Below are 15147 nucleotides of genomic sequence, written 5' to 3' on the forward strand. Positions count from 1 at the left end.
AAAAATTAAATAAATTGATTTCATTAGCTCGTCGAAAAATAGAGCAAATATTATATCTTACAAATCTGTAATCGATATGCAGAGGTTAGTGATCTTCTTCAAGGAGCGAACAGTCAGATTTCTACCCATAGGAAGACCAGTTACAATCGATCCTAAATGTTAGAGGTACTCGGCCAGATTCTGCCGCGTCTCCTCCTCCAATTTTCGAATGTACGTTGATTTGTCAGCGTCTTGGGAGTAGCGTTACCGCCACCGAGCGAGGTGATGAATCAGGCATCGTTCGTCGTCCACGTCGTGGCCTGTAGTCACCCTCGCTCGACATTAGCCGCGAGACTACTCCATCAAGTGCGCCAGACGATACGACTGTATCCATTGGAAGCTTACTCCTTTGCCTCTTCGTCTCTTCGTCCCCATGGGAATCCCAATGGTCATTTTCACCTGAACTTGCAAAAATGTCGTCTTTCACATTGTCCACGGTGATGCGAAAAACTCTAGTTTTACAAATAATTAATCGAATATTTGATAAAAAAGCATTAATGCATCCCTGTAAGGAACTTATTAAAATTAACGATTGAACCTAGTAAAATTTTTATGAATTTAGATTTCAATTCTATATATGTATATAGATTTGTGAAAATAATATATTTTTATTTACATAATGTAAATGGAACGGTTGTATAGTAAACTATATATTTTTTGTAAAATTATAAATATAATTTTTATTTCTTTTTTATTTATTTGTATAAAGGATATTTGTATTAAAGATATTTTAATTTCTAATAAGTTTAGTTTATAATAAATATTTTTAGTTATTATTCTAGATTAATAATTTTTAATTTTTAGAACTTGCAAAATACTATGGATTAAAATTAATTTGAGTTTGCGAGAGAATACAGACAAAGAGAAAAAAATATGTACTTATATCGTTATATTATGTGAGAAGCTATATAAATAAGTTACGGCGCACTATATCTTTCTTTCTCTTTCAATATGTAAATACGAGCATTACAAACATTAGGCAAGATATCGATATAGATTTCGAGAATATATATAATTAAAAATAACACATATTTTATCACGTATATGTATATGCATATGTAAATTTGTGTGATGTATAAAACGTCTGCCTTATATATATAAAGAGATGCACGTAATGTGTCATATATGTACATACAATATAGGTCTAATTTTCTCCATGAAGATTCATCCGCGTCAATTCTCAATTGTTTGTTTTCTGTTTGTTGCACTGTTTTTCATAAAGTTAATGAATATCGATATATCCTGAGCTTCCCTTTCAATATTTTATAAAAAGAAATAGATGTTTTAATGAATTAAAAATATTATTAAATTTTTAAGTAATTCTTAACATATTCTTTATTAATAAAAGTATTTATAAAATACGAAAGGATTTATTTTTACAAGAATTCAAGATACACGAATCATCGTACATCGATGATTAATGATCTGTTTCAATTCGGCATGACGAATGCTATATTTTTCATTGACATGTTCCAACATTATAAATTCCTAGTGCGAATCGACTTTGTGACGTTTATATGTAGATTAACGCTAAAGTCCCCGTCACCACAAATCATTATTAGCATATTATCGATGACACCTATCAGGGCGCCAGATCCAATTTGACTCTCTCAAATAAGATCCTGTTCATAAATCAGAAAGTGCCTTTCCCGCGAGTTGATGATATTTCATTCGTTAACAGCTATGTAATTTTGTCCTATGTAATCTTGGGAAGTCTTTTCGATCAAATGTTTTTCCACTCGACAAAAATATACGTGCATATAAAAGGGTGAGAAAAGAAGAAGTCCTGCGATAGACAGCATAAACTGGGTAGTTTATTATCGATCGAAAGAATATCTTTACGATAAATATTTGTTTATTGTGCTTACCGTCCAACGAATTACCATTGCGCCTCATAATTACAAGTCGTATATTTTACGAAACAAACCAAAAACATATAAAGTATACTATCGTTATCGAATGCGTTACTAATCAAAGATAAAATTCAAATCCATTATCTTCTGCATTTGATGAATTGTTCGACTAAAATATTAGTTTTACAATATAAGGTTTGAAAGCAATATACGATACATATTTTATTGCAAAAGCAACAGAATCGTACATATATAAAACACTAATGTGCATCGATCATCGATGTCTATGTAATAATTAAAAATACGCATTTCATCCAACACATTTCAATTGAATTTGTTTATAAAAAAAATTAAATCGATGATATTTATCATTAATTACAACGATGAATCCGCGCGGATTTATCGCACGTTTCGCGGCTGTATTTCACTGGTTGGCTGCCGTATATTTCAAAGGAAAATTTTCCACTTTTTTCAGTTATCCGCTCAATATCAGCGCAGACATAAAATGTATCATCACCGTTCGAAACGGAAGGAACGCTACCGCCATCACGCATCCGAAAATTAATCGGCGTGGGCGCAGCCGATAACGAATGGTGGTCCCGCCAAACGGCCAGTATATTTTACTTTGCTCTCCAGTGTCTGTTATTTTGTGCGCATTCTGGCCATCCGCCCGGCACGATTTACTCGCCGGGTTCGATCAGGAATTTTCGAGTCGCGCGCAGACCGGACAAATACCCGGATGAATCCATTAAAAAATTGCTGTCGATTGCGCCGATTGCTTTCGAGTTGCGCGTGTGATGATTGTTCTCCGATAGAAAGAACTCGATCGCAAACGCTAATATCTTTTCTAATTTTCCACGTAAACGAGATAGGGTTGCGTTTCTCACAAACCTACGTGTCTTCTTTCGCTTTAGTATCTCACGTTCTATTTTTGCACCTAATTCCTCTTACCCGACACGCCGCATGTTTATCGGGTTGTGCATGTACAGGCGCATCACTACCCGCTCTCTCTCTCTCTCTCTCTCCCCCTCCCTCTCTCCATGTATATATATATATATATATATATATATATATATATATATATATATATATATATATATGTATAATAGTTTAAAATAAACACGTACATATATGCATTTGTAAGCGTTCACTTCTACAATTTCATGATAAAGGGAATGTGTCTATGTTTGTTTATATGTTCTTTTAGCTTGTGTTTTATGACTTTTTTGTTCTTCTGTATAATATTTCTTCGATGTAATAAGATACTCCGATAAAGCGATCATAACATAATCGTCAGCAAAGAGTTAATCTGATTTTTTGCATTTATTTAATTTTAATTTGTATTATCGCATAAATGAATATTTTCTGTGTTGATGTATTGAGAACATTGTGATGACATACAAATTTATCGAGAACATAAATGTTATGTAAAAAATAATCACGTTTAATCCTTATTCGCGCGCAAAATTCTCAAAAATATTGAAAATTATTAAATCGTTATTATAATTTAATTACAGCAAAAGCGTTAATAATTGCAGTTTATTATGATAAAAAAAGATTCAACTATTAAAGAATAATTTTATTTTTATAAAAATGTCCTAATTACTTTTAACTTTTCAAATATAACTACAGTCGGACCTCTTATCCTACGACATTTTCGGTCCGGAATCTTTCCCTTAAACCTCTGATCCTACGACAAAAATTTGAGAGTGGGGGTATAATTCCCCTTTTGCGAGCATGAGAGGATTTTTTGTCGTAGGATAAGAGGGTCGTAGGATAAGAGGTCCGACTGTACTTTAAATTTATTAATTAACTAGTAAAAGATCTAGTATTTTAAAGAAAATTTTCATTATACACATGTTACTTATTTTACACGTAAAGATTTTATCTCTATTATCTTATTTTTTGATAAAATATAATAATGTCATATACTATGGGAAACAAAAAAATCTACATTATCTATATCAATTTATATATACATACCAAATTAATGAGGATATATGTATGTATATGTAATATGCGTATGCATACGTATGAAAAAGCACATGTATAAAAAGATATACATATTATATGCATATTAAGCTTAACAAACCAGATCAATTGAATATTTCGAAAACTGAGCTCACAGCAGACAAAAATATTTCAAACAAAAGTTGTTTGGCTCGAAGGAAGACTAAAATGCTGCCATTAGTTTAACTTTACGTGGAATTGTCAAGATTAAATGAAGATCATTCTAGGGTTTTTAAATGGAACTACCCTAATTTTTTATATAAATCGATTCCTCGTAATATTTTGTGTAAAAAAAAATTATAAGGATACAATAGCCAATTTAATAGTTTAAAGATATTTTATACATTAATTTGACAATTTTACATAAACTACGTAATAGTTTGGAAAATATTCATTTTTCGATTATCTTGCTTCATATTTTTATGCGCAGAATAATGAGAAAAATCAATTAATATAAAGAAAACACATAGTTGTTTTTAAGAAAAAATACATATGCAACAGAAAGTCACATATTTTTTCTTTGTTGACAACTTTGAAGACAACTATATGTTTTCTTTACATCAATTCAGTCCTCTCATTATTCAGTAAAAAAAGCATTAAGATTAGACGAAAAATATGAATATTTTATTAGATATTTCATAATTGATATAAAGTTGTGTCAAATTAAAGTATAAAACATCTTGTAAATTTTTCGATTTTTGCCAATATATCCTTAAACCATTTACACAGAATATTAAAAAGAATTGATTTATATAAAAAAAATCAGTATCATTTAAAAATATTAAGTTGACCTTGAAATCTCCTTAATGCGTCCATCTACAAAAAAATAATTTCTCTCATACGATGTTCTCCCTCGTATCAAATATTTTTTGTATAAAAAAAATTTTTTTATATATATCTTCTGAACTTTTTCAAATATTTTCCTCGGTCGTTTTATATGAATCACCCTATGTATGTGTATGTGTGTGTGTTTTGTGTGTGTGCTCCCACACGCGCGTGTGTAGCAAGAGAGTGAGCTCTCTCTTTCTCTCTCTCTCTCTCTCTCTCTATATATATATATATATATATATATATATATATATATATATATATATATATATACATATATATACAATATATATAAAATCTTAAAACGACACCTAAAACTAGATTCAAGATGATTTTAAGTATATAAAAATGGATTATGAAAGCGGCTTAGGTCTGTGGTTGGTTATCATTAATGTTTTCTGCTCTTTCTGTCGATCCTTCTTCCACGCGCCAAGGCCTTCGTTAGTATAAGCTCTCTATAGTTTTATTGCAAGAATTCTATCCTATATTGGAATCACTAGTTAAATGGGAAAAATAACGTAGAGTGAGAGGGCAGCAGGGACCATCTGTATCTTGCTTTATTATTGAATAGAAAAAGTCGAAAATAGAAAAGATTAAGAAAGATAAAAAATCGTTGATTAATCAGAAAATAAGTAGGTAAAAAAAGAAATAGTCTTTGCTGTCCTTTCATTCTACAAATTTTCTTAACACAGTACTAGCCATTCATTGCAATTTCTATTGTAATTTTGGATGGACGCAAATGACAGGTGGCGTCCGCGTCGCTTTATTGCGCGTCACTTTCCACCATCTTTAGTTGGAGTAAAACCATTAGTGGGGTAACGTGTGTGGTTTCGTGAGTCGTGACTGACGACTGACTGACAGTCGGCAGGTTTTGATTGTGAGTTTAGCCACTTATTTGATTCTTATATATCTCGAAATGAATATCATCGGATTTTTAAGCTTAATAAAAGATTGAAAATGTCTAGAGGGTAACAAGATTAAATTTCAAGAAAATTTAAGAAATAAAAGATCGCAAGCAAAAGTAGTGTAGAATTGTGAAATACGTTGGAAATCGTGATACTGTGTTCCTGAATAGGACGGAATAAAGAAGAAAATTTTTGTTGGAGCTTAGAGTCTTTTGGTGGGTTATATCGTTGTAGTATTGTGTTCTTTAGCGCAAAAATCTAATAAAAAAATGTTAAGTTACTATTGCAAATCGAGTGTTAGTTGAAGTGCTAACAAGTTAAATATATAGTGATGTTGCGTACGCTGAAATAGATTTGCAAATAACTCGAGTTCAAGGTGCATAAATTCCGATATCGTTTGGTATAGTTGGTTGCCTATAGTTCATTATTATTGTGTTATTTATGTTTTTAAAAAAAATTTATATTTTTCTAGTAGCAGGATATAAATGATTCTTAACTTATTGGTTATGTAATTCTTTGTATATCTCATTTTTTTACTTGTTTATTTATGTGAGAAAAATGACACATTTCCCATAATTTTCAGCCTGCTACATTATTATGACATTAATTATGGAATAACAGGAATATAAAAGTACACTCGACAGATATACCACACAAACTATATATAGAATATACGAACATGCGCACGTAGCTTTCAATGGCGTCAACTTCTTGTCACGTGACTGATTTTAGTTTGTTCATATCCGAGTCCGAGGACAGATGGCGTTAGAACTGCCTCCCTCTTTCAGTGTTGTTCTCACAGACGCTTTTCTTTACGCATGCGTGTTGAACGTGACCTCATTGAAGTAGCAAATTTATAAGAAAAAGGGCGTTCTTGTAAAAATCCTCTATTTTTTAGAAATACTTTGGAAATTAATGAAAGGAAACATCAAATATTATAAATTTTTTTTGGGATTTGGAATATATATTACTTTTTTGATTGAATTATATGAATAGTATTAAAAATATTAAGATTTCGCGCTCATTTGCCGCATGCATACATCCATCCCTGAATTTTACTGTCATTAATCCGCGCATGCGCGAGGAAGAGCGTCTCTGAGAACAACACTGCCCACTTTTTCAAGAGAGAATTTGTACACCTTGGACGAGCCGCTGAATCATATCATCGTAGTACAGTAAGTTGTTGCACGAAATTGAAACCCGTTCAGGAGCATAAAGTGTGTTTATATTGAATGTATTTGTTTTTGATACATAGAGATAAAATTTGTGCTAGACGCAAGAGTGACATGTGAGTGTCGAAAGAATTATCGGTTCGAACTTGATTCTGAGTCGATCACTAGATACGAACATGCGCATCGGTATCGACTAATACTCTACGAGATGCATTCTTTTTTGTCTGACGAAATACTTGCTTGATGTTTTTCGCTTTATATTCTGCGTTTTTGTTGAAGCCTTTTTTTTTTCTTCGAGATTACATCCTTTTCAGCCACTTTCTCTCTCTCTCTCTCTCTCTTTCTTTCTCTTTCCCCTCTCCCTCTCCCTCTCTTCCTTCTTTCTCTCTCTCTCTCTCTCTCTCTCTCTTTTCTTTCTCTTCCTTCTCTCTTTCTCTCACACGCACGCACACATACATCAATTGCCTTTCCCTTCCTCGCTGCGCTGCTATTCTCTCACGATCTTGTCGATTGTCAGAAAGTAAGGTACATTGTATATTCGAAGTCCTGATATATGCGCGTGTATCATCCTTTCTGCATTCCATCGCGATCCCATATTTTGCGGCTACACCCGATGAGTGTGACGGCAGGACGCATATTCGATCGCAGTCGGCAGCACCCACGAGTCTGAGGCTGACATGAGAGCGAGAGCGAGATAGAGAGGGAGGGTAGAAAGGGAGGGTAGAAAGAGAGAGAGAGAGAGAGAGATTCTTCGATCGCGCCCACATTCCACTCTGGAACATCTCGTCGGAACGGAATTCACTGACCCAGCGTAGTGTCGCGTCATATATTGTCACGGACGCTATCGACACGCGCTAGTATATTTAAGAAAGGTGTGCGAACTTTAAGCGAATTTTAAGGCGTTTTTATTTTTAATGCTTCACAAAGATCTCGAGTGACGTATTCATTTTCAAGTCGGCAATTGTATACGACTCGGTCTCACCTCGATTGATGAGAGCGTTGCCTCGCGCTAGCGTCTTTTTGCATTCTTGCAAGCATTTTCTATTGCATAACTCAATGCAAATATCTACTAAAATCTTGAGATCAGTGGATTATATTATAGAATAGTGTGTTGGAAATTTTTAGAATTTTATTTCACTCATTGCAGACGCAGAGATAATTTTATATCTTGGAGACATGAGTTATCCGATGTCATCAAATCAGTCTCGACCAAGTAAGTCAATCAGTTATGCGATTCAATCTGTCACATTAGATATGCAAAATTAATTAGTTATTTACATTACATTTGTTTGGATTTCAGTGTCTCAAGGAAATTATCAGGGCCCGGGCGATTTGCCTATGGGCTCTGCAAAAGAACAGACATTGATGTGGCAGCAAAATTCCTACATGAATGATTCAGGCATCCATTCTGGTGCCGTTACTCAGGCACCATCTCTGTCTGGCAAAGAAGATGAAGAAATGGAAGGAGATCAATTGATGTTTGATCTGGACCAAGGATTTGCGCAAGGTTTCACACAGGATCAAGTTGATGGTGAATTTATATTTTCATTTTTGTAAATTAGACTATTACTCATCTTAAAATGAAATATATATTACGATTAAGCATTGATCTTTCAGAAATGAACCAACAATTGAGTCATACTCGATCGCAGCGTGTGCGCGCTGCTATGTTTCCTGAAACATTAGAGGAAGGTGTAGAGATACCTTCTACACAGTTTGATCCAGCACAGCCTACCGCTGTACAAAGATTGGCTGAACCGAGTCAAATGCTGAAGCATGCTGTCGTCAATTTGATTAATTATCAAGATGATGCTGATCTCGCTACACGCGCTATTCCCGAGTTAATTAAGCTTTTAAATGATGAGGATCAGGTAGTTGTTTCTCAAGCAGCTATGATGGTACATCAGTTATCTAAAAAAGAAGCTTCTCGTCATGCCATCATGAACAGCTCGCAAATGGTGGCTGCCTTAGTGCGTGCTATTTCTAATAGCGACGATTTGGAATCGACAAAGGCTGCAGTCGGTACCTTGCACAATTTATCACATCACAGACAAGGTTTGCTGGCGATTTTCAAGAGCGGTGGGATTCCTGCGCTTGTGAAACTGCTGAGTTCTCCAGTAGAATCTGTTCTTTTTTATGCGATTACAACTCTCCATAATTTATTGCTTCATCAGGATGGCTCCAAGATGGCCGTACGTCTAGCCGGTGGTTTACAGAAAATGGTTGCTTTATTGCAACGGAACAATGTCAAATTTTTGGCTATTGTTACTGATTGTTTGCAAATTCTAGCATACGGAAATCAGGAGAGCAAATTAATAATTCTTGCTTCGCAAGGTCCAATAGAACTTGTGCGTATCATGCGCGCTTATGAATATGAAAAACTGTTATGGACTACTTCAAGGGTATTAAAAGGTAAATTATCAATTTTAATAATTTTGTTGAATTATATCATTTATTAATTAATGATTTATTTTGCTTACAGTATTGTCTGTATGTCCGAGTAACAAGCCTGCGATCGTAGAAGCAGGTGGCATGCAGGCGCTTGCTATGCATCTTGCAAATCCGAGTCAAAGATTAGTGCAGAATTGTTTATGGACTTTACGTAATTTATCAGATGCTGGCACAAAGGTTGACGGACTTGATAACTTATTACAAAGTCTCGTTCTTGTGCTTGGATCAACGGATGTGAACGTTGTTACTTGTGCGGCTGGCATTTTATCAAACTTGACTTGCAATAATCAGCGTAATAAAGTATGTCAAAATAAAAAAAGATGTTTCTGCGAGCGATTTTTATAAAATCTTCTGGCATGCGGATAAAGAATCTTTTAATTTCTTCTTCAGGTTGCAGTGTGTAATTACGGTGGTGTCGATGCTCTCGTTCGTACAATTATCAATGCTGGCGATCGAGAAGAGATAACTGAACCGGCTGTATGCGCTTTACGTCATTTGACATCGCGTCACAATGAAGCGGAAATGGCACAAAACTCGGTTCGATTGAATTACGGTATTCAAGTTATAGTCAAATTACTTCACCCACCGTCGCGCTGGCCGTTGGTGAAAGCGGTTATTGGATTAATTCGAAATTTGGCTCTTTGTCCTGCAAATCACAGTCCGTTACGCGATCATGGTGCGATACATCATCTTGTAAGACTATTGATGCGTGCATTTAACGACACACAAAGAGTAAGTTATTCACATGACAAATTTTTGTTATATATAGAATAAGAATAACATTATTTATATACTTGATATTTTTTATACTAGCATTTATTATATATATTGTGCGACTTTTTATTGAAATAGAATGAATTTGTGTGTGCTTATGAATATTATTTGTGTTATGTATTTCAGTTCATTCAATTTATATTTTCTTTGTTACTGTTTTTTCATACTATTACATAAAAGAGATTCTTTTCAGATTTTTTTCTATTAATGAATAAAATAATAATTTATTATAATTTAGCATATGTAGTAATTGTTTTTTTTTTTTTTTTTTTTATTTGTAGCAGCGTTCATCTGTTGCTAGTACTGGAAGCCAACAGACACCAGGCGCATATGCAGATGGAGTACGTATGGAGGAGATAGTGGAAGGCTCAGTAGGAGCACTTCATATTCTAGCAAGAGAGTCTCACAATAGGGCGATAATTCGCTCACAAAACGTGATTCCAATTTTCGTACAAGTATGTATTGCTACTTTTATGAGAGAATTTATTACATTTTCTTTTAAATACAAACTCAAACTCTCCTCTTTTTGAGTTGTCAAAATTCTCTTATTCTTAATTCTCAATCTGTTTTACTGTGTCACATACACAGAATGAATGTCGTGTTGTGTTCTGTATCTTTCACTCGCTTCTCTATTCTACACATGATTACGTAATACATAGCAAATGTGTGGCTAAAGAAGTGATTTTTACTTACAAAATAATAGAAGATCAAGACTAGTGAAGGAGACATAGGAGAATTCTATATCTATTATTTTTTTCTCTTGACAAATTTTAATATAGTTTTACTTTGTTTTTCATACAGTTATTATTTAATGAGATTGAAAACATTCAACGCGTGGCAGCCGGTGTACTTTGCGAACTAGCAGCTGACAAAGAAGGTGCCGAGATAATAGAACAAGAGGGTGCTACTGCCCCACTGACAGAACTACTTCACTCCAGAAATGAAGGTGTTGCCACTTATGCAGCAGCAGTATTGTTTCGTATGAGCGAAGATAAGCCCCAAGAGTACAAAAAACGACTTTCCATGGAACTGACGAATTCTTTATTCCGCGAAGACACAAACTTATGGAACAATACTGACTTCAGCATGGCTCCAGATCTCCAGGTATCGTAAAAAATGGATGCAGTAATGCACGTAAAATTATTCGTGTCGTGGCAAAATAGATTTACTTGCAAACACTATGTAACATAGCTTTAGTTTTATATATGTATATATAGAAGCAGATTTTGTCTTTTACAATTGTTTTCAAGTATTTGCCAGGACTCGTCAGGTTTGTAATATGATATAAACAGAAATACATTATATCATAGCATGTTAAACACTTTTAGGTGGTTACATATTGTTTGGTAAATTGCCACGTTATGATAATAGTTTTTATTGTTCTTAAAGACATCCCTGTCTCTCTTTCTCTCTCTCTCTCTAGTTAATAACATTCAGGTATTTATATATATAAAAGGTTTTCCTTTGTAAGATTGATTCCGAGCACAGCTGTTTATAAGTAATATTTACAACATCATTTACATTATCTATGAATCTGAATTTACCACCATTAAGACATATAGTGCAATACTCATTCACATGCTATAATTAGGTTCTAACTACCTCTTAATTTTTATGCTTTGGACTTTTTATTATTATATTTGCGAAAATGGTAGATATATATATGATATAATGTGTTAAGACTAATTTTACATTATTTTACATTATTGCTTAATAAGTTATAAATTCATTTTACGAACAGTTTTGAAATATATGCTTTTTTCAAGCAAAAAAAGCATGCTCTTTAACATATTAATTTTATGCTTAAGCTTTATAATATATAGTTAATGTCCAAAGTTTAACGTTATTTAGACATCTTTATATCAAAAGTGGAAAGATTAAAGAAGAAGCAATACCTATGATCGTACCTAATAAATCACAAAATGCACTCAGACACTTTAGAATTCTAATTCATAGTTTGCAAGATTATTATGTGCATGGAATGCATTTTGTCCCTTTTACAAATGTTAAAAATTTTTTTTGTATCATTATATTATTCTCTCTCTTAGTCGTTATTATTACCATACGACTTGCTTACTATAGCGCATATCTGACCGTATTTCGAGGTGTCATGACACGCTTTTCTTAGAAGATATGCTTTGTGTTGATCTAAGCTACCTACTCTTCAGGACATGCTTGGCCCTGATCAAGGCTATGATGGTATGTATGGCCAAGGACCTCCTAGTGTACACAGCAGCCATGGCGGTCGGGGTTATCAGCCGCAAGGTAATTTATAAGTATTATCCATCTCGTTTATCGAATATGCTCTTTTCGAATAATCGATTTATTACTCGATTGAAAGTAGACAGAATTTTAAATGTGTATATATAAAAACAAATCTCGTTCTGCTTTCATAAATGTATTTATATATTGTTGCGTTTGCGAGTCGATCTCGGTCTCGCTGTTTGTCCTCGCACCATTGTCACTCGCTCACAAGCACTCCTGCCGAAAAGTATATAGTGTCGTTTAAAAAAAAAAAATTCGGTATAACTTTAATAAAGAATTAAGAATATAGACCAGAGAAATATTGTAACAATTGTAGTCGTCGGAAAAATGTGTCCACATGGTATGACAGCAGTCGCGAGACTCGACAAGATGGTGACTCTTCACAAGATGTCCACTTATTGATTAACAACCCCTTTAATAATACGTTCGGAGTTCGGAGATAATCCCTCGGAGAGTACAGTGAATATCAAATATACCCGTCAAAGATAGCTTCTACGCAAGGATGAGACACAAGAGGCGCAACAATATATACATGTATATGTATAATTGTAATAAATTGTGTACGACCGGCATATAATATAGCGAAATAATTTTGTATGTAATAATGCTGTCCAATTCTCTATGTCTTGCATTTTAAAAATACGCGAAGGATTATTAAATAGTTTACTATTATCCTCAGTGTTACTTCTAATATAAAATAATGCATTTAATTGTATGTTATTTTAACAGCAGCTTAACCCATGGACTCTTAAATTAAAATACAGGCTATCAACAGTATCTCTCGCAGTAACATAGGTGACATTTGGTCTTTATGTATTGTTCTTGTTTTCATTATCTAGTTGTTTGACATCTTCGATAATCGATTTTGACTGCATGTTTAATGTTATATTGCAATCATCTTTTCTCATTCGTAATTACAAACGCGTCATTTAATGTATGTGTAGAGTATTGTAATATTTTTACAGGAATTTTTATGTTTTTTTGCATATATATATAATATATATATATATATATATATATATATATATATATATATACACATATTTATTTATTATTTATTCTTTTACTATTTTTCTTTGTTGTAATATGCACTTTATAGTGGGGGAGTCATACATGTAGGAAAATGATATTTGTAAGTAATTAAATAAAAATTACTTAATGCAGTGTTTGTTCTTTAAAAAAACTATTACAAATATTTATTAATTTTTTGAAAAATATTAGTATAATAATATAATACTTTTTGCCTAATTTCTTAAAAATGTTAATAATATAACACTTTTAATTTGTTTTATCTTTACAGTAGCATATAATTAAGCTTCAATATTAATTATTATATTGTTTGTTTCTTTATTATGTAAATTGTAAATGAAATTAAAGAGAATTTAAGATTAATAATTACTTTTTAAAAATATTTTTAATATATATAGGTATATATATTTTTTTAATGTGTATTGTGTATGTATGTGTATGTCTATTTAATATTATTAATAAGCAGCTTTAATCACTAAATAACTTTTCTTCTATAGCTTGGCACACAGCAGATTTATGATAAAAAAGAATATGTCATATATAAATCGATGAATAATACCATCAAATATGATATATACATATATTAGTATTATATAATTATATGTGAATTATAATCATATAAAAATTATTAATTAACTATATAAGATAGTCATACAAAAAGGAGATGTAATCATTTTTAGGACACATAGCAAACTATGTATATATCTCGTAATATTAAAAAAAATTATAAAACACTTGCCGAATTATTATGTTTCACTGATTAATAAAAGTTCTGCACTTTGTGTGCAGTGTAATTTTTATCGATGTAATTGCATGAAAGCAATAAATCATAGAATCTTTAAAAAACAAGATATTTTTTTTCATACAACAGGTTATGACCAGATACCAATAGACTCAATGCAAGGATTGGAGATAGGTGGTGGATCGACGTATGGTGCGATGGACACCATGGACGTGGCGCACGAGGGTGATTTGAGTTTCGATCATTTGGAAGAGCTCCCTGCACCGCCCCAAGATAACAACCAGGTTGCGGCCTGGTATGATACCGATCTTTAACTCCATGCCATTCTGATGCAGTCGCATTCTCTGATCCACATCCACGTAGTCCACGTCCGTTTCGTCGAACGGAAAGTGAAACATTCGCTAATCCATATCCTGTATCTATCTGTAATCGCCTAATATGATCATTCACGAGTATATAAACATTATATCGATGTATTAGAATTAAGAAAAACTCATGTAGTACGTACACATATGTATCGTTTAATTGTCCGTACAAATAAACTGATTAAACAAAATGCACTCCTTATTGTATTATTATATAAAAATAAAGATCACTTAAGATATATGATTAATTATTTTTTAGAATAATAGTTAAATCCTCTTGAACATGTGCGTGTAACGATTTTGGAAACTAGGAGAATTATTTACTTTTTTTCTCTTAAATTATTTTCTTTCTCTTAAATTTAAATAATACATAATAATAAACTCGTAAAATTTTTCATAACTTTGTAACGTTCAACAGCGTGCGCTTTACGCATACACAATATATTCTTACATATACCTAAGTGTGTTTAAAAATAACTTTTGTACTATAATAAAATAAGAAAAAAAAATTATATATATATATATATATAATAAAACAGTAATTAAAGTAATTTTAAATATATAGGTTGTTTTTTTTTTTTTTTATTTAATAAATTGAAAAGATTAAGTCGTAAGTAACTATATGCAAATTGTGTACTATACGCGCGCTGTGCTGTTCATAATATAAAAAATGATAAAAATGCATGAAATGTGTTTAAACAAATATAAATTATT

At 32.5% G+C, this 15147-nt stretch overlaps 1 protein-coding gene across 10 annotated transcripts; it reads left to right on the top strand.

The window, feature by feature from the left end:
* Nucleotides 1-5516: 5516 nt before the first annotated feature.
* LOC140664061 (armadillo) lies at nt 5517-14672 on the top strand. Of its 10 annotated transcripts, none has more exons than XR_012046391.1 (11): nt 6565-6810; nt 7955-8020; nt 8108-8338; nt 8425-9219; nt 9290-9558; nt 9649-9990; nt 10314-10487; nt 10834-11136; nt 12186-12297; nt 13027-13092; nt 14198-14333. XR_012046391.1 is itself a non-coding variant. In XM_072888798.1 (10 exons), the coding sequence occupies exons 2-10, from the start codon at nt 7984-7986 to the stop codon at nt 14380-14382; spliced, it is 2448 nt and encodes an 815-aa protein (XP_072744899.1). In that variant the 5' UTR covers nt 5517-5607; nt 7955-7983; the 3' UTR covers nt 14383-14672. The 10 variants fall into 10 exon arrangements, 8 of the variants coding, with proteins under 8 accessions (XP_072744899.1, XP_072744925.1, XP_072744909.1 ...); XR_012046392.1 differs by having other exon boundaries at nt 12201-12297; XM_072888798.1 differs by lacking the exons at nt 6565-6810; nt 13027-13092 and adding an exon at nt 5517-5607 and having other exon boundaries at nt 14198-14672.
* The last annotated feature ends 475 nt before the right edge of the window (nt 14673-15147 follow it).

Source organism: Anoplolepis gracilipes, chromosome 1 (genome assembly GCF_047496725.1).
Source record: "Anoplolepis gracilipes chromosome 1, ASM4749672v1, whole genome shotgun sequence".
NCBI lineage: Eukaryota > Metazoa > Arthropoda > Insecta > Hymenoptera > Formicidae > Anoplolepis > Anoplolepis gracilipes.